This window comes from Mesoplodon mirus, assembly GCF_964341445.2.
Source record: "Mesoplodon mirus genome assembly, chromosome: 18".
Lineage (NCBI taxonomy): Eukaryota > Metazoa > Chordata > Mammalia > Artiodactyla > Ziphiidae > Mesoplodon > Mesoplodon mirus.
The window spans coordinates 50,578,858-50,597,904 of NC_138994.1; the positions used below are offsets into that span (position 1 = coordinate 50,578,858).

General features: G+C 43.7%; 1 protein-coding gene across 2 annotated transcripts in view; it reads left to right on the top strand.

The window, feature by feature from the left end:
- The window catches only part of SMG6 (SMG6 nonsense mediated mRNA decay factor), a 231,900-nt gene that overhangs the window by 32,495 nt on the left and 180,358 nt on the right, over positions 1–19,047 (top strand). For both annotated transcript variants that reach the window (XM_082605367.1, XM_082605368.1), the window contains exon 9: positions 18,887–18,948. In XM_082605367.1, the coding sequence (XP_082461493.1) occupies positions 18,887–18,948 (62 nt within the window). The remainder of the gene's footprint in view (positions 1–18,886; positions 18,949–19,047) is intronic.

Consider the following 19,047-nt stretch of genomic DNA (forward strand, 5'->3'; position numbering starts at 1 on the left):
GCCTGAATCTCTCGTGTCCATGTTTCCATGGTGGTTTTTCCTTCGAGGATGATGATTTTCTTTCCGACTCTGATAACATGGCTCTACAAGGCTGGATAGTATATGAGTACATTTTTTTCTTGCCGTTAATCAAGAGTCCAGCGAAGTAAACATGGGCCAAAAAAGAAGCACAGCTTCACTGTGGGAAATCCAGATCAGGTGGCCTGTAGCATAGAGCTTTCACATGCTCAACTTATTATATTTGCTTGAAGGCTTTTTTTAAAAGTGTGGTATGGGGCCTCCCTGGTGGTGCAGTGGTTGAGAGTCCGCCTGCCGATGCAGGGGATACGGGTTCGTGCCCCGGTCTGGGAGGATCCCATATGCCGCGGAGCGGCTGGGCCCGTCAGCCATGGCCGCTGAGCCTGTGCGTCCGGAGCCTGTGCTCCGCAGCGGGAGAGGCCACAACAGTGAGAGGCCCGCGTACAGCAAAAAAAAAAAAAAAAAAAAAGTGTGGTATGCAGGTGGCGTTTTCTTCAGACCCATCCTTTGTCTTGCTTTTCAGCGCCCCTTGCATAGTTTGTGCACGCCAGCTGCTGCTGCTGCTACCACCGCTGCCACCACAGTGCAGGAGAAAGCTGTGATGTGTGGGTGATACACATCTAATGCCTCCACCTTCCCCCCACCCCCCGCCCCCACCCATGAACATAACTATAGATGAGAGCATGGTTTTAGAAGGCCTGCTTCCTTAGGCAGGATGCCTTGCCTTGTATTAGAGTGCGTTCCAATTCCTAGAGTTGTGTCATGATCCTTCAGGTTGGCACTTCCAGAGCTAGTGCCACTATGAAGCTCAGAATAGCTTTTGACCTGATTTCCTCTGGGTAGCCTAAGCATTGACTTAATTTACAAGGATAGAGAAGAATTGAGTCTCTCTGCTAATAGGTAAATGTTCTGTCCATGATAACTCAGTTATTGCATTGCCCCATAATTATATCATCAAAGCAGAGAAAGTTAGCTTAATTTTTTGGCCTCATGAATATAGAGATTTTATACCTGTAAGGTGGGTACCATGTATTTTTTCGGGGTTGCTGTGGGCATTTTATTAACTTCATGTCACTGATGTGGCCTTTTACTTTTGTAAAGTAGCTTACAACATGTACCCCGTGTCAGTCTCCTCCACCCTGGCAACTCTTTGAAAGTATTCTTCTGTCAGCTGAGATTTGGCAGCATGTGATGACAGGAGTTCATAAGAGCCTCTTTCTACAGGAAGCGGCTACAGATTGGCTCTCTTTTTCTCAGGCCGTAAGAAACAGCTTGGTGAGATTACTTTCAAAGAAAGTCAGAACTGGGACTGGGTTTTTTCGGATATTGATCCTATGAGTTTGCTGTGAGGAACAGCCTCTAACAGACAAGGTCTGGGGCCACCTGCCTGGATCACTGCTGGACTCTTGGGCTGATGTCTGTCTTTGTCTCTTTGTGGTTAGCAGTGAGTGGAAGTTTCTCAAAGCACATTGGCCCTAACTACAAACCCTTAACGCCCCATATGACCTCGGTCACCAAACCACTTCAGGGCTTTATTTTTATCCTAGCAGTTTTGTTTCAAGATGTGAGGTTGGTTTCTTTCCTCTAGCAGAGCAGAGTTCTCTGGGGGGGAAGAAACAGAGTGCCAGGGTGCAGTTGAGGCTGGTTAGACACCAAAACCACACTCTTCGTCTTTCTGGGCTTGAGACGTGATATAAGCCATGCTGCAAACACCAGCTTCCACACGGTGAAGAAACCTCGTCAGATACTCGCTTCATTTATTTTTTGTGTTTGTTTTATTTATGTTTTTAGACAACTAAAATGTGGAGGAAGAGGAGGTGTACCTTCCCATTCTGCTTCAGCCAGAAATCTAATTCTAAGAATGAATACTTTCTTAAAATCCAGTATTTCCCAGCTTAAGGTTTTTCATCTTCCCCAAGAGTGTTGATGAGAACTCTCACAACTCACCAGGTCTCAGGAAACCGGATTACCAACATATCCTGTTCGCGTGCATGTGTGTATTCTGTGTTACCCACAGGCCACTTTCCACCCCACGTGACCTTTAGTTACCATCCGGAAAGTCAGGACCCAGATACCAGTCAGATTTTCCAGGCTTTGGTTTGGTTTAGACATTTTAGAAAATGTTAAGAGCAGTAATTCTAAAGAGACTTTTTGAGTGGCACGCATAGTAAATAGGAAGTTATATACCCTCAAGGGAGGGGGAAAGGCTGCCCCGTGCTCTTTTCAGTAACATGTTTGAAAACGAACATTCGCAAGAAAACTTGCTACTGAAATGCACAGGGGAGGAGAGGAGAGAACTGTTTAATTGATTAGAAGTCAAATACATGCCTCAGTTCTTAGGTTTTAAGACTAAATTCTGAAGCTCTTGTTGCATTCTTTAAAACTGTACTGTTCATTATTGGAGTTGTTTATAACACACGGCATCGAATTTTATTTTAGTCAGCATCTCTCAATACAAGTGGACTTTAATGAGTCAGGTAGTGCTCTGAACAGGGGTAGATACAAGACTGCCAGTGGCCTGCAAGCTAAGAAGCGTTTATTACCTTCCAATGTAAGGAGTTGTTTAAAAAGAAGAAGAACGTGCGACAGAGAGACGTATGTGGCCTGTAAGGCCTAAACTATTTACTGCCGGACGCTTTACAGAAAAAGTTGGCCCACCACTGCTCCAGAAGCTGGGCGGGTGAAGGCAGTTAACCCAGAGGTCCTTTAGGACCTTGATTGTTAATGAGGGTGTTATTGCCTTTTGGGGGCACAGTTCATTTTTCTGGCCTGTCACCATAGGATGTTTAGCATTCTTGGCCCCATCCACTAGATGCCAGTAGTTGGCCCCCATGATTTTCCAAGCACTCCCTGGGAGGGGTGGAACTGTTCTGGTTGAGAACCAGTGATTTAGAGCCTACTGAGATTAAAAAAAACACCTTGTTAAGGTTTCTTCCTTCATTTCCTCTCAGTCAGAGAAACAGACCTAGAATTTGGCCCTTCATGGCATAGGGATCAACCACAGTGAGAGAGAATTCCAGTCACTGGGGGAATAGGGAGAATTTTCAGTGTAGAATAAAAAGGTTGTAAGGAGGCCATTTAATGAGTGTGTCTCTTGCTTGTTCACCCTTCAAGACTTGTTCAGGTTGATGTATGATTTATGAAAGGTTTATTTTGATGTTGGCCATGATTTGGAAAGCATGTTCCTCTCTATGTGAGAGGAAGAGTGGCCATCTCTGGCCTTAATGTCCAGATGATTTTGAGATCTGTGGGAATCCGTATGGTGTACTTGAGAGACTTGTTCAAAGCCAATGTAAAGACGTAGTTTTGGCATCTCCTGAATAACCTGATATCCAGACTTAAGCCAGAACTCTGGGGTTAGAGAATTTTCCAGCCTGGGAGAGTCGACTGAGAAAAGTCCTCCTTTGGCTCCTTACCAAGTTAGACAAGGGAGCAATCAGCTGCTGAGTTCCAGCCAAGTGGAATGTATGTGCGGGTGTACTACAAATCGTCCCTTAGGATCCAGCTCCTAGTCTGTGAAGAGCCTTGCAAATAAGAATGAGACCCTTACACTGGATCCATGTTCAGTCTGCAGCTGCTATAGGAGGGGACGGAGCAGCGAGGTGACGTGACTAGTAGTGAGTGGGAGCAGCTCACTTTATATGTAGCACATTGTCTGTTGTGCGGGTAAGAGGCTGCACTCACCTTTTTGTTTTCCCCGTGTTACCTTTCTCACCAATTTCCGATGTTTTTTTTAAGTTTCTGACCATACTCGTGGGGAGACGTATCTGCAGTTCTGTTATTTGCAATCCCTGTCTACTCTTTAAGGTCCCGGGATTTCATCTGTCTACTCTGTTTTCACTGTCTTGGGTGTGATGTTTGGGCTAAGGTAGAGAATATGAAATAGTTGTCTTCTTGGCTTGTGATCTTACCCCAGTCGGTAGACCCTTTGTTTGGCTCCAGGGGGGAAACTCAGGTTAACTCAGGTTAAAACTCAGGCTTCCTCCTGGAAGCCTTTCACTTTACTCATAAATATTTAATATTGAAGTTACTGCTCAGTTTTATTTTCTGAGTATTAGTATATAGACTCCCTAGACCAGAAGGAACTTAAAATACTATCAAGATGCTTTCTGATGCTCAATTCCCTGTAAAATGTATTTATCACACATTTTTATTATTAAGAGCTTCAGTGATTTTTCCAGTTGTTTATCTTCTGTCTACCGATTCAAAATTTATGGAGTGTCTGCTCTGGGAATCACTAGGCATCTCTCCTCCTTTTGCTCTTTCCATGTCATTCATTCCTAGAACATGTACCTAGGTGACATGTTGGTCCATGGTAGTATTGCTTTGACTGAATTGTACTTTGGTGTAAGGTCATCAGCCTGTATTAAGACAAATAATAAAAGAGGCCTAGGGAATCACTGCTATTTGTATTACTTGGTATCTTCTTTGTGGAAACCCACGGGAGAGATTGTTGCTTTTAGTATCAGAGATAGTTGTACTGTGTGAGGTTTTTTTGTGTGTTTTTTTTAACCTCATGCACATTTACAAATTTGTTATTCAGAATAATTCTCTATTTTAATTGTCCCAGAGGTTAGAGCTGAACTTGTAACCGGCTTTAATAAGTGTCAGGGATTTCTGGCATGCATTTTGTGTCGTGTCCTTACTGCTCCTGACCTCTAATCTTTTTCTTGTTGGCTCCTCTTTCTTTTTTGTATTCTGTCTTGCAGTACAGTATATGCCTGTATATGTGGACTTAAATAATTGCCTTCACAGTTTTATATGGACATTTTTCTCTTTTCTCTTACTTTTCCAGTTGTGAAACCTCTTCCTCAGGTCAGTTAGTCATCTCTGAGGGGATCAGGGTTTTTCCTGTCCCCATTCAGGTCATTTCCATAAATATTTAGTGAATAGCTTTGTATGCTGGTCATTATTCTAGGCACTGCACCTAGAAAGGTAAATGATATTGGTCCTTCCTTCAAAGATACAGTGTAGTAAGAAAAATGGATAACTAAGTAAATACTTGTAATGAAATGTTACATGTTATAATAGAAATATGTATACTGTATGGGGTAATACAGAGGAGAAAGAAATTAACTCATGATGAACAGGGAAAGCTACCTAGAAAGGTGATCTGTCCTTAATTTTGAAGGATGAAAGAAGTTCTTTAGGGAGATGTGGGTAGCAGACTTTTCTGGCAGAAGGAACAGCATGGATTAAAAACGTGGTGTGGTTAGAAACTGAGTGGTTGCTTCTGAGATTCCTAGCCAGGAGTCTGTCATTAGAACATCTTGGGCCACGGTACAGATGTCCACACCAATGCTGTCTAATCAGTCAGCTGGAACTGAAGATTCATCACAAAGTGGATACTTCTGGGCTTTTGATTTGGCCCAAGCTTAGAAGTGAATCCTTCAGATAGTTCTTCTTTGCTTTATTTTATGCATTAGCAAAGGTTGAGTCATCCTACAGTCATGCCTTCCATCATTCTGGGAAGCTTTCTGAGCCAAGCCTAGCTTGGCTTGGGAATGAGTTATGCACTATGTTGTAACTGTTGGCAATAAGTCCTGTTCTTGCTCTTCACACGCACAGTAGGACTGCAACTACTGAAGCATATGGAAAAGAGGAGTTGGAATAATACCTTTGTGGATTTGCATTTTTCTGGGGTGTTTCTTGGTAAAGATACGAAAGTCTTATTCTATCTAATGAGATTTTGAGCTGACTTGTGCCACAAATCTCTGAGATGCTAGGCCCTAATTTGTAAAGCAAACTATTTGTAAGTCAGTTGACATTCTCTTTGAGGAATTTCTTTGGCATATTTTCTTTTAGACTTCCGGACAGATCTGTAAAACAGTATGGCTTTTAAAATACTTTGAAGTGATACATATCAAAAGGTTGGATAAGACACTAGTAGATGCCCTTGGTGCCCCCTGAGAAGCTGTCCCTTGTGGCTGATGCAGACTTGGAGTCAGATCTTCTGGGTCATATTCCTAAATTTCTTTTTATTTCTGTCAACATTTCTTAGTCTCTTTCCTTGTTTCTACATCTGTAAAATAGGATCTAATTTACACCATCAATAGATCTGGTATTTAACACCAGCATAGCTTTCTGCACCTAGATGGAGCCACAGCCTTTTAGCACAGTCACCTTCATTTTTTACCACCTCAGAGTTAGAATCTTGACGGGGGTTAGAACATATAGGGCAAAGGATACTGGCATGAAATAAAGGCTTTTTGTGGAACAGCAGCAAAGGTTGTGGTAATTTGAAGAAAACTTTATTACAGTATAATATACATACAGGAAAGTGCATGTATCAAAGCCATACAGGTTGATCAATTGTCACAAACTAAGCAAACTGTGTAACCCAGAGTAATTGGTTTTTATTTATTTGTTTGTTTGCTCGTTTGTTTTTGGCTGTGTTGGGTCTTCATTGCCACACGTGGGCTTTCTCTAGTTGCGGCGAGTGGGGGCTACTCTTCGTTGCGGTGCACGGACTTCTCATTGCAGTGGCTTCTCTGGCTGCGGAGCACGGGCTCAAGGTGCGCGGGCTTCAGTAGTTGCAGCATGTGGTCTCAGTAGTTGTGGCTCGGGGGCTCTAGAGCACAGGCTCAATAGTTGTGGCGCACGGGCTTAGTTGCTCCATGGCGTATGGGATCTTCCCAGACCAGGGATCAAACCCATGTCCCCTGCATTGGCAGGTGGATTCTTAACCACTGCGCCACCAAGGAAGTCCTGGCGTAATTGGTGTTTGACTCGTCATTTTCGTGCTTCTAACTCTAAACTCACATTTTCCCTATACATTTCATAGTAACAGTGAAAGGGATAAAGCACTGTAAATAAGTTAGGAAGAAGTTAATGTTCATGATTTACCTGCTTTCTGGTGTGCCTAAGATTGATTTTCATTGTTGAGAGAGGATAAGGAAAATGAAGAGGAGAATTGGATCAAAGACAAGGAATTTGAAGGTGTTTGCCATGTCTTTTGAACTAGATATTTTGAGTCTGGGAACCAGCACAAAAAGGATATGACTGACAGAAAACTAGATGGAAGCGGGCCTTCCTCCAGTCACAGTGAAACTGAGTCTCTCACCAAAAGTGCTGTGGTTTTTGGCCTTAATGTTGAACTCTGGCTGTTGGGGGGAAAAGTGACATCATGGCCAGCCTGCTCCTTGGCGATGCTTGGGTCCAGCTGGGATGTGGGATCCTACAAGTTCTGTGTTGCATGTTTATAGCCTTGTCTTTGGTGTCCAGGTAAATGCCAGGCTGCGTCAGCTCATGTTGTCATCTATGTGTAACCCATTTTTATTCCAACCATTTTCTTCCCTTTCTACTGCTAGCTGCCAGTGAGGTAGAGGTGCCTCTGTTGATAAAGAACAGATACAGAAGTTCACATCCAAACCTGAATAACCATTTTTAACTTGAAACACTTTTCCTAGGAGTTGATGCTCCAGAATCCTTCCCTTATTTGGTGTCTTGCTTAAATCTGAAGCTCACATGAGGTTGTCAGAGCGCCCTGTAATGCTGGTTATTTGCTTTTTGGTGCCCACAGCAGAGTGGTTTGTGAAACCTTCTTTGTGACCACATCTTTCTTAAACTGAAGCTTCGTTCTTCTCTGGGTTCTTAGATTAGTTCTCACTCCTCCCTTTCCTGAGATATTCAGGGGTTTTCCTGTATTGTGGTAGGTGGGTAGGCAGGAGGGTATGTTTTCTGATATTTTTTTCTGGACCATGCACAGTCCCTTGATGATAGTGTGTAGTAAATGCACATATATTCTTTGATTCCTGAAGAACTAATTCCTTATTAAACAGGTGGATTGTGGATTTATCTAGAAAATACTAGGGTTTTTATTTTACTAGTTTTCTTACTGCTATTTTACTGATATGCAGAACAAGCTTTTATTTATTTTTCCCACTTTTCTTTCTTCTCTCTTCTGGCTGGTATTATCCTAGGGTGCAGTTGTTAAGTGCTTCCACCAACTTTCATGGTATGATCTGGACTGGAAGTGTCTACTTCCCTTAATCTGCAAGAGTTCTCGGTTGGTTTGGCCTAGTGGTCTTTCAGTGAATGATAGCTGGAGCCATTGGTGGGTTTTTGCTTGGGGTTGCTTTAGCTTTTGGCCTTTATAAACATCCTCAGTGTGATTCTTGGTTCTGCCAGAAAAGTTGCCCCTTTTAAAGGTGGAAGATTAAGAGCTCAGACTCTGGAACCAGACTTGCGCTGGTCACTTAACCTCTCTGTGCTCAGTTTTCTCATCTGTAACATAGAAATAATAGTAGTACTTACCTCACAGGATTGTTGTGAGGTTGAATGGGCTAATAGTCATAAAGTGCTTAGAAATGTGCCTTACACAGAGAAGGTGCTGGAGGAGTTTTGACTGTTACTAAGGTGGTTGAGTATGACACCCTTGTTTTGCTCAGCTGGGAAACCTTGAGCTCTCGGTGTCTGAGTTGTGTCTTAGTAGGTTGGGGTACTTTTAACTCCTAAAGCACAGAGCCAGCTCTGTAAATTCAACCTGTCCTTAGTTGGGACCTGCCCCCAGGCTTCTGAAAGGTGCAGTCCAATAGTTAAAATCAGGTGTGAGGCCACACTTCCACACTGTGTGGATTATATATCTGGGCAGAAGGGTAGAATAGGTTCTTCCAATCCTTTGCTCCCATTGGCTGAGCCTTATTTGTGCTTCAGGATGTCTTTTTGCTCCGATCATATGGCAAAGCCAGAAATTGTAAAAGTATGGGTATTATAATCTTTGGAGCAAACTCATATCCATCCATCTCTTAAGTCAGCTGTCCCTCACTATTGATAATTCCTGAGTCCTGGTATATAGAAACGAATCATTCACTAAAGGACATCAGCCTAGAGCTGTGCTGACTGGTGTGGTAGCCACTAGCTATATGGGGCTATTTAATTAAAATGAAATAAAATTAAAAGTTCAGTTCCTCAGTCACTGTAGCCACCTTTCAAACACTCATTACTCACCTGTGGCTGATGGCTACTGTATTGGTCAGTGAAGATAAGGAATATTTCCATCATCATGGAAAAATGTTATGGAAAGAGCTCATATAAAGACAGATGTGTGTATATAATAAAGATGTACCATGATACCCAGTATCACAGAGGGATGTGAAATAGTCTGAGTCTGGAGGATAAGGTGTCAAGCTCAGCCTAGAGGTAAGAGGGTTGGGAAGAGGGTCTTAAGCAAGGAAAAGAAGGGCTTTATTAGATATAAAAAGGAGTGCATGAGAAGGCATTAGACGGAGATTGGCCATAGCAGCAGGAAGAACATGGTGAATTTAGGGCATCACAAATAATTGTTTGTTGCTGAAGGGTAGGCTGTATCAGCAATAGTGGAGGCAGGAGGAGCAGCCAAAGACCAGACTAGAAAGGCTATTTGTTCATCAAGTATTTATAGGTTACCCTCTAGGAGTCTCTGGCTGTGGTGAATGAAATCCACAAAGTCCTTGCTGTCATGGTGTGTGTGTAAAAATTGGTGATAAGTGCTATAAAAACAGTGTAAATTAGAGCAGTCGTTCTCAAACTTCGGTACAGTACTATCATCTGGGAAGCTTTTAAAAATCATGATGCCCAGGTTTCACCTCCACGCCAATTAAATCAATATCTGGAGATAGAAGTCAGGCATCCGTATTTTTATTTGTTTTGTTTTCTTTTTTTGCGGTACGCGGGCCTCTCACTGTTGTGGCCTCTCCCGTTGCAGAGCACAGGCTCCGGACGCGCAGGCTCAGCGGCCATGGCTCACGGGCCCAGCCGCACCGTGGCATGTGGGATCTTCCCAGACCGGGGCACGAACCCGTGTCCCCTGCATCGGCAGGCGGACTCTCAACCACTGCGCCACCAGGGAAGCCCAGGCGTCCGTATTTTTAAAAGATTCATAGGCAATTCCCACGAATCGTAAAGGTTGGGAACCACTGAGCTAGAGAGAAAATATCGCCCCCCCCACGCCCCCTGCCCCACGCCCCCTGAGTGGGAATGTGCTTAGCATATTCAAGTGTCAGGAAGCCGCAGGAGTGGAGAATGATGATTACTAATACAGGACTCTTGTAGGCCGTTGTAAGGACTTCGTCTTGTATTCTGATGTTAGCTGTGGTCGCTTCTTGTCTAGTCCCTTGAGCTGGAATGTAGCAGATGGAGCTGCTATTACTCAGGATCAAAATCCTTAAATCCCGATAGTACTCTGTTTTCTCTTCTTTTCTTTTTTAAAAATGTTATTTATTTATTTTTGTCCGCGTCAGGTCTTCATTGCTGCGTGCGGGCTTTCTCTAGTTGCGGCGAGCGGGGGCTACTCTTCTTTGCGGTGCGCGGGCTTCTCATATTGCAGTGGCTTCTCGTTGCAGAGCACAAGCTGTAGGCACACAGGCTTCAGTAGTTGCAGCACGTGGGTGGGCTCAGTAGTTGTGGCTCATGGAGCACAGGCTCAGTAGTTGTGGTGCATGGGCATGTGCGATCTTCCTGGACCAGGGCTTGAACCCGTGTCCCCTGCATTGGCAGGCAGATTCTTAACCACTGTGCCACCAGGGAAGCCCAGTACTCTCTTTTCCTTTGAATACTTTTGGGTTTTGCCACATTATCCTCCAGAAAGAGAAATATTTAAATTCTCAAAAGTGGTCCTGAGTGTGCAGTTTCCCTTCAGCATTGGTATTAGTACTGCACTGTCCTTCTTGTGAGCATTTTCTGTGTGTTACCTGGATAATCTATCTTACTACCATCAAATCTATATACTTTATTTATTTATTTTTAAATGTATTTTTGGCTGCATTGGGTCTTTGTTGCTGCACGTGGGCTTTCTCTAGTTGCAGCGAGCGGGGGCTACTCTTTGTGGCAGTGCACGGGCTTCTCATTGCAGTGGCTTCTCTTGTTGCAGAGCACAGGCTTTAGGCGCGCGGGCTTCAGTAGTTGTGGCTCATGGGCTCTAGAGTGCAGGCCCAGTAGTTGTGGTGCACGGGCTTAGTTGCTCCGCGGCATGTGGGATCTTCCCGGACCAGGGCTCAAACCTGTGTCCCCTGCATTGGCAGGTGGATTCTTAACCACTGTGCCACCAGGGAAGCCCCTCAAATTTATATATTTTAATAGATTCTTCAACAGTCACTTACTGAATACGTATTAAGTACCAGACACTATGCTAGGCTGTTTAAAAATATTATTGAAAGGAAATAAGAATATCCAAATTATTTCTAAAAATGAAATCAGTGTTTCACTTAGTTTGCGTAAGACTTCTGTGTGATTCTAAAGACTTCTGCTTGGTTTTGGGCCACTGCTGGTCTCTGTAAATTGAGTTACTTAGAACTAGAACTATTGGGAGTTAGGGACAAGGGATCATGATTGATTGAGTGTGGAATGATGGTTTTCTTTGTCTTCCCTCTTTCCTCTGTCCCTCTTGCCAATGGATGATTGCAGCAACTTCTTAACTGGTCTCCTGGCCTGTAAACATTTTACTCCGCCCTCCCCCCACCCAACCAAAAAAAAAAAAAAAAACTAAAATTTCTAAACAGTTGTCAGAATGTCCTTTTAAAAATGGAGGTTTGGGGGCCTCCCTGGTGGCGCAGTGGTTGAGAGTCCGCCTGCCAATGCAGGGGATACGGGTTCGTGCCCCGGTCTGGGAGGATCCCATATGCCGCGGAGCGGCTGGGCCCGTGAGCCATGGCCGCTGAGCCTGTGCGTCCGGAGCCTGTGCTCCGCAAGGGGAGAGGCCACAACAGTGAGAGGCCCGCGTACAGCAAAAAAAAAAAATAAATAAAAAAAAATAAAAATGGAGGTTTGCTCATGTCACTTCCTTGCTCAAAACCCTTCAGTGGCTTTGATTAAGATCAAACTCTTTAACAAGGACATCTACAACTTGGCCCAGCCTATTTCTTTAGCCTCCCTCTTGCAGAATCACTCACCTGGCCATGCCAGTCTACAACATTCTACTCTTGGGACCATCACACATGCTGTCCCCTATGCTTATGAAATATAGGCATGTTTTCTTTTCCTCTGAGATCTCTGATGCTCCTGCTGTGGAAACACACAGTATCCCATCCTTCGCTAATCATGGTACTTTATAATTGTGTCAACCACAGAGGAGGCATTATCTCTGCCTTGTTCATAGTTCATGCACAGTGTCATGTCCCTAGAAGATGGCAAGTAAGTTTTTGTTGAATGAATGCATGAATGGGTGGACACAGTGTGAAAAGGACCTCACCATCATCAGCGCTCTGTTGATCCATTCATTTAAAAGATGGTTTGAGCTTGTGTATGTGCCTTTGGAAAACTATTTTCTGGTGCCCAACTCTTCACCAAGTGGTAGCTTCAGCCCTGTCCTCTTCTCTCCCACTTTGTGCAGTTGCAAAGGTGTCCCAGCTCCCCCATTTTTTTGGGTGGATGGGCATGAGAGTTCCCAGGCTCTGAGAGAGATGAGTCAGAAAGAAGAGTCATTCAGAAAGTAACTCAGTCAGAGCAACAGTGTCGCCCTTTGGCTGAACTTTCTCTCTTTCCCTGTATACCTTGAGATGCTAAGCTGGTGGCACTTCTGAGCTGTAGATTATCAGACCACGTAGCACAGGGATTCATAAGCCTTAGTCTGGCACTTTCCCTTGATTAGGGATGTTTTGGGGAAAGTCCTGGGGCCCTCTGGCCTAAGTGAAATATTGATTGGGCTTGGGTGTGTTGTGTTTCCACCCCATAGTGGCTTCCAAGGTGGAAACCTTGAGAGCCCCATTTATATTTCTCTGTAGCCTTTGGGGCATTTGAGTTCAGAAGCTTTGAGAGCAGCAGTCTTTTGGCATTTGGTGTATTTTGTGCTAACACAGAATAGGATGGTGTTTGCCCAGAAGCTGGTAAGAAAGATTAGATTTAGTTAGAACTGTTCATTTGTGGGCTTTTAGAATTGGAAGGAACACTGTGGATTGGTGATTCCCCTGAGGTGATAGGTGGGAGGGTAGGTGTCAGAAAATCCAGAGAGGTGGGGCTTGCTATTAAACAGCCTGTGAGAACCATTGCTGTTTCCAGTATGTGTGTGGTAGCCCTGAAGTGTTGTGCAGGTACAAACATTTTTTTGAGACTCCAGTGTTATCGATGAGATTAGGGATCAGCAAACTTTTTCTGTAAAAGGGCCAGATAGTATTTTAGGCTTTTGGGCACACTCTCAGCTACAGCTGCTCAGCTCTGCCTTTGTAGGGGGAAAGCAGCCACAGACAATATGAAACAAACAAGTGTGGCTGTGTTTCAATAGAACTCTATTTGTGGACCCTGACATTTAAATTTCATATAGTTTTCATGCGTCATGAAAAATTCTTTCGATTTTTTTCAACTGTTAAAAAATATAAGAGCCATTCTTAGCTCATGGGCCACACTAAAAAACGCTTCGGCCATAATTTGCTGACGCGTGATCTATCCCAGGGATTCCCGAATCTAGCTGTCTTTCAGAATTACCTGGAGACCTTTTAAAGATGCTGATTCGCAGTCCCCTTCTCCCCTCCCTGAGGATTCTCATTCCGAAGGACTGGGGAATCTGTATTTTTTACAGACGCTCTTCTTGTGCTGTGTACACACTCAGGGTTATAGAATCACTGATACTGATCTCACCCTGCCTTCTTGTTTTATAGTTGAAGAAACAGCCTTAGAAAGTTGACATGATTTGTCGATAGTTATATATAAAAAATAAATGGCATAACCAAAATTTGGACCCAGGTCTTGAACCCAGATCACTGGTCTTTGTTCATATTATTCCATACTACTCCCTCCCCCACAGTAAACAAATGAGCGATAAATACAGAATAGTCACAAATTCGTGGGTCGTTCTTTTCTTTAGACCTAGTGCCAGTTTTCCTCCTGAGAGCCAGCCCTGTACTCTAAGCTCAGCTGTCCCTCTGCTTGCTGGCTGGGTTTTCCGGAGCTGACTGCCGATTTGACATTTAGCCCAATTTCCCTCCAGTTTGCTGGCTTTAAGTAGGAGAGATAATGAAGTAATAGCAAGTACATTGCTTTAATCTAAGACTTCGTTGAGGCAGCACTAAGCTGCAGTGTGAGAGTGAGAGCTGTCGTTTCAAGGGGTGCATTGGTTTTAAGAGGCACGTTTTACACTTGAATTCACATGGCGCAGATCCAGCCATCTGAGTAGGACAGCTCTACATGGAACTTGGACTTCATTAGAGCTAATTGAGCTGTCATCCTGCCCAGAACAGTTCAGGGGTGAAGAAACTGAAGGTGAAGAGTAATCACCGTACCTGCTCTACCTACCTCAGCCTCAGTGTGGCTCTTTGGGATTCAAAGATGGATTTTTGTGATTTGCTTTGTCTCCCTACAAGGCATTTGAGTCTTGCTACTTGACTTGCCTATACATTTTTATTTATCTATATCCTGGAAAGAGGAGTACTGAAAGTTCTAATGAGCAGTTTTTATTCCTGCTATATGATTATTATACTGCTGACTTACCGGTAGGCTTCCAAGTTTTGTGTGCCGTGCCCTCCTTCCTCACTTTCCCTATCATCTCCTGAGATCTCCCTGCCACAGACTTTTCCTGGCTGAGGGATAGTGACAGTAAGGGAAGCACAGTGCCTCCTGGCACCATCATAGTCAGAAGGCCTTGTCTTAGGTTTTGGAACATAAATGGGGAGTTGGCAAGTTGGTTTGTTATTTATCTTTTATTCTTGGGCTACAAGTTCTTTGGCTTTGGGGACCCTGTCTTGTTGGTCTGCTCTTGATTGTGCCTGTCAGGGGAGCACAGGGATGAAGGTGCGCAGCTTCACCTCCGCTCACATTCTTTTCCACCTGTGATCTCAGTGCTTTAGGGAGATAACTGGGCTTTGATGGCAGGCTCTGAAAGTCCTGGACATTTTCTAACAGGTACCATTGAAATTTGGTCTTCACCTATGTTGTCTCATATCTAAGGGGATAGAGCCCCCCTTTTAAAACACAATGAAGTTTTTTTTTTTTTTTTTTTTTTTTTAGTACTTGGTATATAAAAGTAGAGACATCCCAGATGAATAAATTAGAGGATGATAGTTTATGTTCCCCAAAACGCTTTAAAGACGCATGCTGGAATTCCTCTTAATACTGAGGAATTCCTCTTAATTCCTCCTACTGCCCTTAAAATGATTCACTTTTCAGAAATTCAGTTTTCCACACAACTTTTTAGAAGCAGGAACAACTATTAATTAAAATTGGGCATATTTCAGAATCCTCTCCTCTGGTGATGTCTTGCTGCCTCTGAGGAGCTTCTTTCTCTTTCCTTGCTACACAGTTCATAAAGCACTTAGGCAGTTCTGAGTAGTAATAACTGGGGCTTGCATAAGACATTTATTCCTCAAAATGCTTTAATTTGTATTACTTCGTTTTATCCTTTCAGCTCTGAGTTAGGTACCGTCAGTGGTAGAAATTCCATTTTACAGTTGAGGAACAACCCAAACCATTTTACTCATAACCCCATAGTTAATGGAAGGACAGACTTCGTTGTGAGTGTCCAGAGACCTACCCATCCAACTATTGCCATTAGTGTCTCTTTGGGTCCTTGCTTTTAGATGGTACAAAAGGCTCAAGAGTCCGTTGTGAGTTGGTTATGGCCTTAAACCAGAGAGCCAGGAGCCCTTTAATAATTCTGACACTGTCTCTTAGGGCTACACCCAAGAAGCATTTTTAGTTTCTGGTGAACAGTATGTAATTGCACGAGGAAGATCTGGAGACAGATAGTCTCACCATATGCAGAAAAACAGTTCTTTCTCTACCTGAGTGAGACCATCTGAGTGTATTGTTAAGAATCAAAAAGCTCCAAACATGAAGCCAGTCCATGGTGATGTGTTGGAGAGGGAGGAAGCTCAGGCTAAGACCTTCCTTTTGTGGACTTGGTATCAGTTAAGTTTTCCAAAAGCTCCACCTCAGCACTTGCTGTCTTCATGTTATTAATTTACGATGGTGTTTAGTCCCACTTTGATCAATGTGTAACAAATCTACTTCCTCAGTATAACATGCTTTTACCTCTCTCTAGAATGTATCTACATTTTAGCTCCTTTCCTACTCAAAATGTTGGTGACAGATAAAGAGAAACTATATTTAGGGTAACAGGTACTTTCAGACTAAAAATAAAGCAGTGGTTCTCATTAACCAAGGTCAGAGAGAATGTGTGTGTAGTTTGACGAAGTTTGCTAAGATTCCCTTCACTATCACTAGTTGAGAAACAATGCATTGAAATCCACTTTTACTAGATACAGTTAAAATATGATAATGGCAGGTGTGAAGTCAGGTACTTAAGTAGGCTTCATCTACTACCCTAAGAGAAGGATCTTTGGGAAGTATAGCTAGAACTCCAGCATTAAAAAACCTCATGGTGGGCCTCCCTGGTGGCGCAGTGGTTGAGAGTCCGCCTGCCGATGCAGGGGATACGGGTTCGTGCCCCGGTCTGGGAGGATCCCATATGCCGCGGAGCGGCTGGGCCCGTGAGCCATGGCCGCTGAGCCTGTGCGTCCGGAGCCTGTGCTCCGCAACGGGAGAGGCCACAACAGTGAGAGGCCCGCGTACAGCAAAAAAAAAAAAAAAAAAACCTCATGGTGCACTCATTTTGTTCCAGGAGGCATTGTGGGTTACACACTATGTTTCCTACCTAATGGGTAAGGAAAACTTAAAGGTAAAACTGAACTGCTCTTTTTAGTTGCTCTTACTCCCTCATTGGCCCTTCATGAATAAGCTCACCTGTTCTCTTCCTGAGATAAATGGCAGTTTAAGGGGAGGAGAACTGTTTTGGAATCAGAAGACCTGGGTTCAAGTTCTGTCATTCACTGGTTTAAGTTGCTTGAATTTCTTTTTTTTTTTTTTTTTTTTTTTCTTTTTGCGGTATGCGGGCCTCTCACTGTTGTGGCCTCTCCCGTTGCAGAGCACAGGCTCCGGATGCGCAGGCCCAGCGGCCGTGGCTCACGGGCCCAGCCGCTCTGCGGCATATGGGATCCTCCCAGACCGGGGCACGAACCCGTATCCCCTGCATCGGCAGGCGGACTCTCAACCACTGCGCCACCAGGGAGGCCCCAGTTGCTTGAATTTCTGAGCTATCTTGCGGCTTGGGGGATCGTAATTGGCTTGAACGAGATGGGTTAATATTGTTCTGTTTCTACCAAAGTATCCTGTATGTATAAATATAACTAGTTATGGATGAGTTAACCAGTTTATGATTGGCAGCTGGAAAAAGGGACAGTTGAGTTAAAACAAGAATAGAGAGAGGATATATATTTTTACCTTTTTATTTTGAAATAATTTTATACCCATAGAAAAGTTGAAAGAATAATACAGAGAACTCCTGTATCTCCTTCACCTGGATTCTCCAGTTATTAACATTTTCCACTCACTCTACCATTCATTGGGAGAGAATGTTCAGCTGACACTTGAGTGTTTACAAATGCCGAGCATGTGCTTTTAGTTGCCTTATCTCATGCACCAGTCCCTTAATGTATAGGTACTGTTATCTCCACTGCATAGAAAGAAAAACTTTGGGAGGTTAGACCAGTTGCCTGAGACCCCACAGCAGGTAAGTGGCAGAGGTTTGAGGGGTAAGTTTTTTACCACCTTCCTTTGCATTCTAGCCCAGGCCTTGCCACTAACAGTGGCGGAGCCCTCGGCCATTTATTTTGTGGCAGGTCCTCATCTTTCCCTTCTGTTCATGGAACCCAGTGTCCCCTGCCCTGACTCACCTCACTGTAGAGACAGGTTACGTTCCATGAAGTATCCTTTTTAACTACAGAAATCAGAGTTTTGTGTGGTATTGCTGATTAAATGTAATTTGTTTAAGCAAATATAGAGACTGAAGATTGTTTGCAGTTTGTGGTTGAAGTCATTGGGGAGGTGAGAATGCCCACCTTTCCTTACACCCAGCTTCCTTGTGAAATTGGTGGAACTGCCACAATTTGACTGGTTTTCTGTTTTGCAAGGGTATAAACCAGAAAAGTATTTTCCTCTTGGGCAGAGCATCAGGGTGCTGGGCTATTCCTTGCCCTAACCACCACCTTGAGCTCAAAATTCTTGATCCCTCTTCCCTGTCTGGCTACAGGGCCCTGAACATATTGCTTCCAGGAGACCAGGGAAGATGACAGCGTTTGGTCTTTAGATTACTTCCACTTTCTTTGGAGTTGAAATTTTTTTCCCTGCCTTGTTTTGCTTAGAGGAATATCTCCCCTAAATTTTGATAGAAGTAGGTTTTCTAGAACCTTGAACTGAGATTGAAAATTTGGTAGCTCATGGCTGTGAGCCAGATGTGGCTGGCAAACGTGTGCTTTTGGGTTGCCTAATGTTTAAATTTTTTTTCTTTAGTAGCCAACATTTAAAAGCCAGAGGATTTCACATAACCCCAGCTTTCAGTTTTTCTTTCAAAGAAAAGAAAAAAAAAAAAGGAAGGGTTTGAACTTTTATTTTAAAACCTGGAGAAGTACAATTTGATAAGCTAGTTAGTGGTGGGATTACCTTACCCTTGGTTACCAAAGAAGAGTTCTGTTTTTTGGGTAGGTAGAAAAACAGCTCGTAAGAAAGAGAAGGGACTTATCCAAGATCATCATCATCCCTGTCCTGTACTTGTCAGTGTTTCATTTCCGTCATTATGGTGACAGAGTGACTTCTAGATGGCAGAGGGTGACAGCCATCTACCCAGCTTAGTTGGGATTCAGTGCTTCGCTCCCTGCACTCAGACACTACTGCCAGCAGGGGGTGCTGTCCGTTCACCGAGCCTGCTGTCATCTTGGCTCAGCTGAGCAGCAGCTGTTGGGCATGGGCCCTGGGTCTGTGTGAGAGTTTGGGCATGTTCATTTGGTTCCCATCCCTAGTGCCCACCCCTTAGACCCTGGCCAGGTTATTGTGTCACTAGGGACTCTGTTCAGTAACAGGAAACTGGGGAAAGTTTAATTGTTTTCTCCTCTCTTTTTTTCCCATGCAGCTGAACAAAAGGTTCATCCTCAGTTTTCTCCATGCCCATGGGAAGCTGTTTACCCGGATTGGGTAAGTGTGCAGGATGTTTATTTTATTTTCCTACATTACAAGTCATTTTGGAATTTAATATTGTTAGCAACTAGACTGTGTTTGTAACTGAGGGCACAG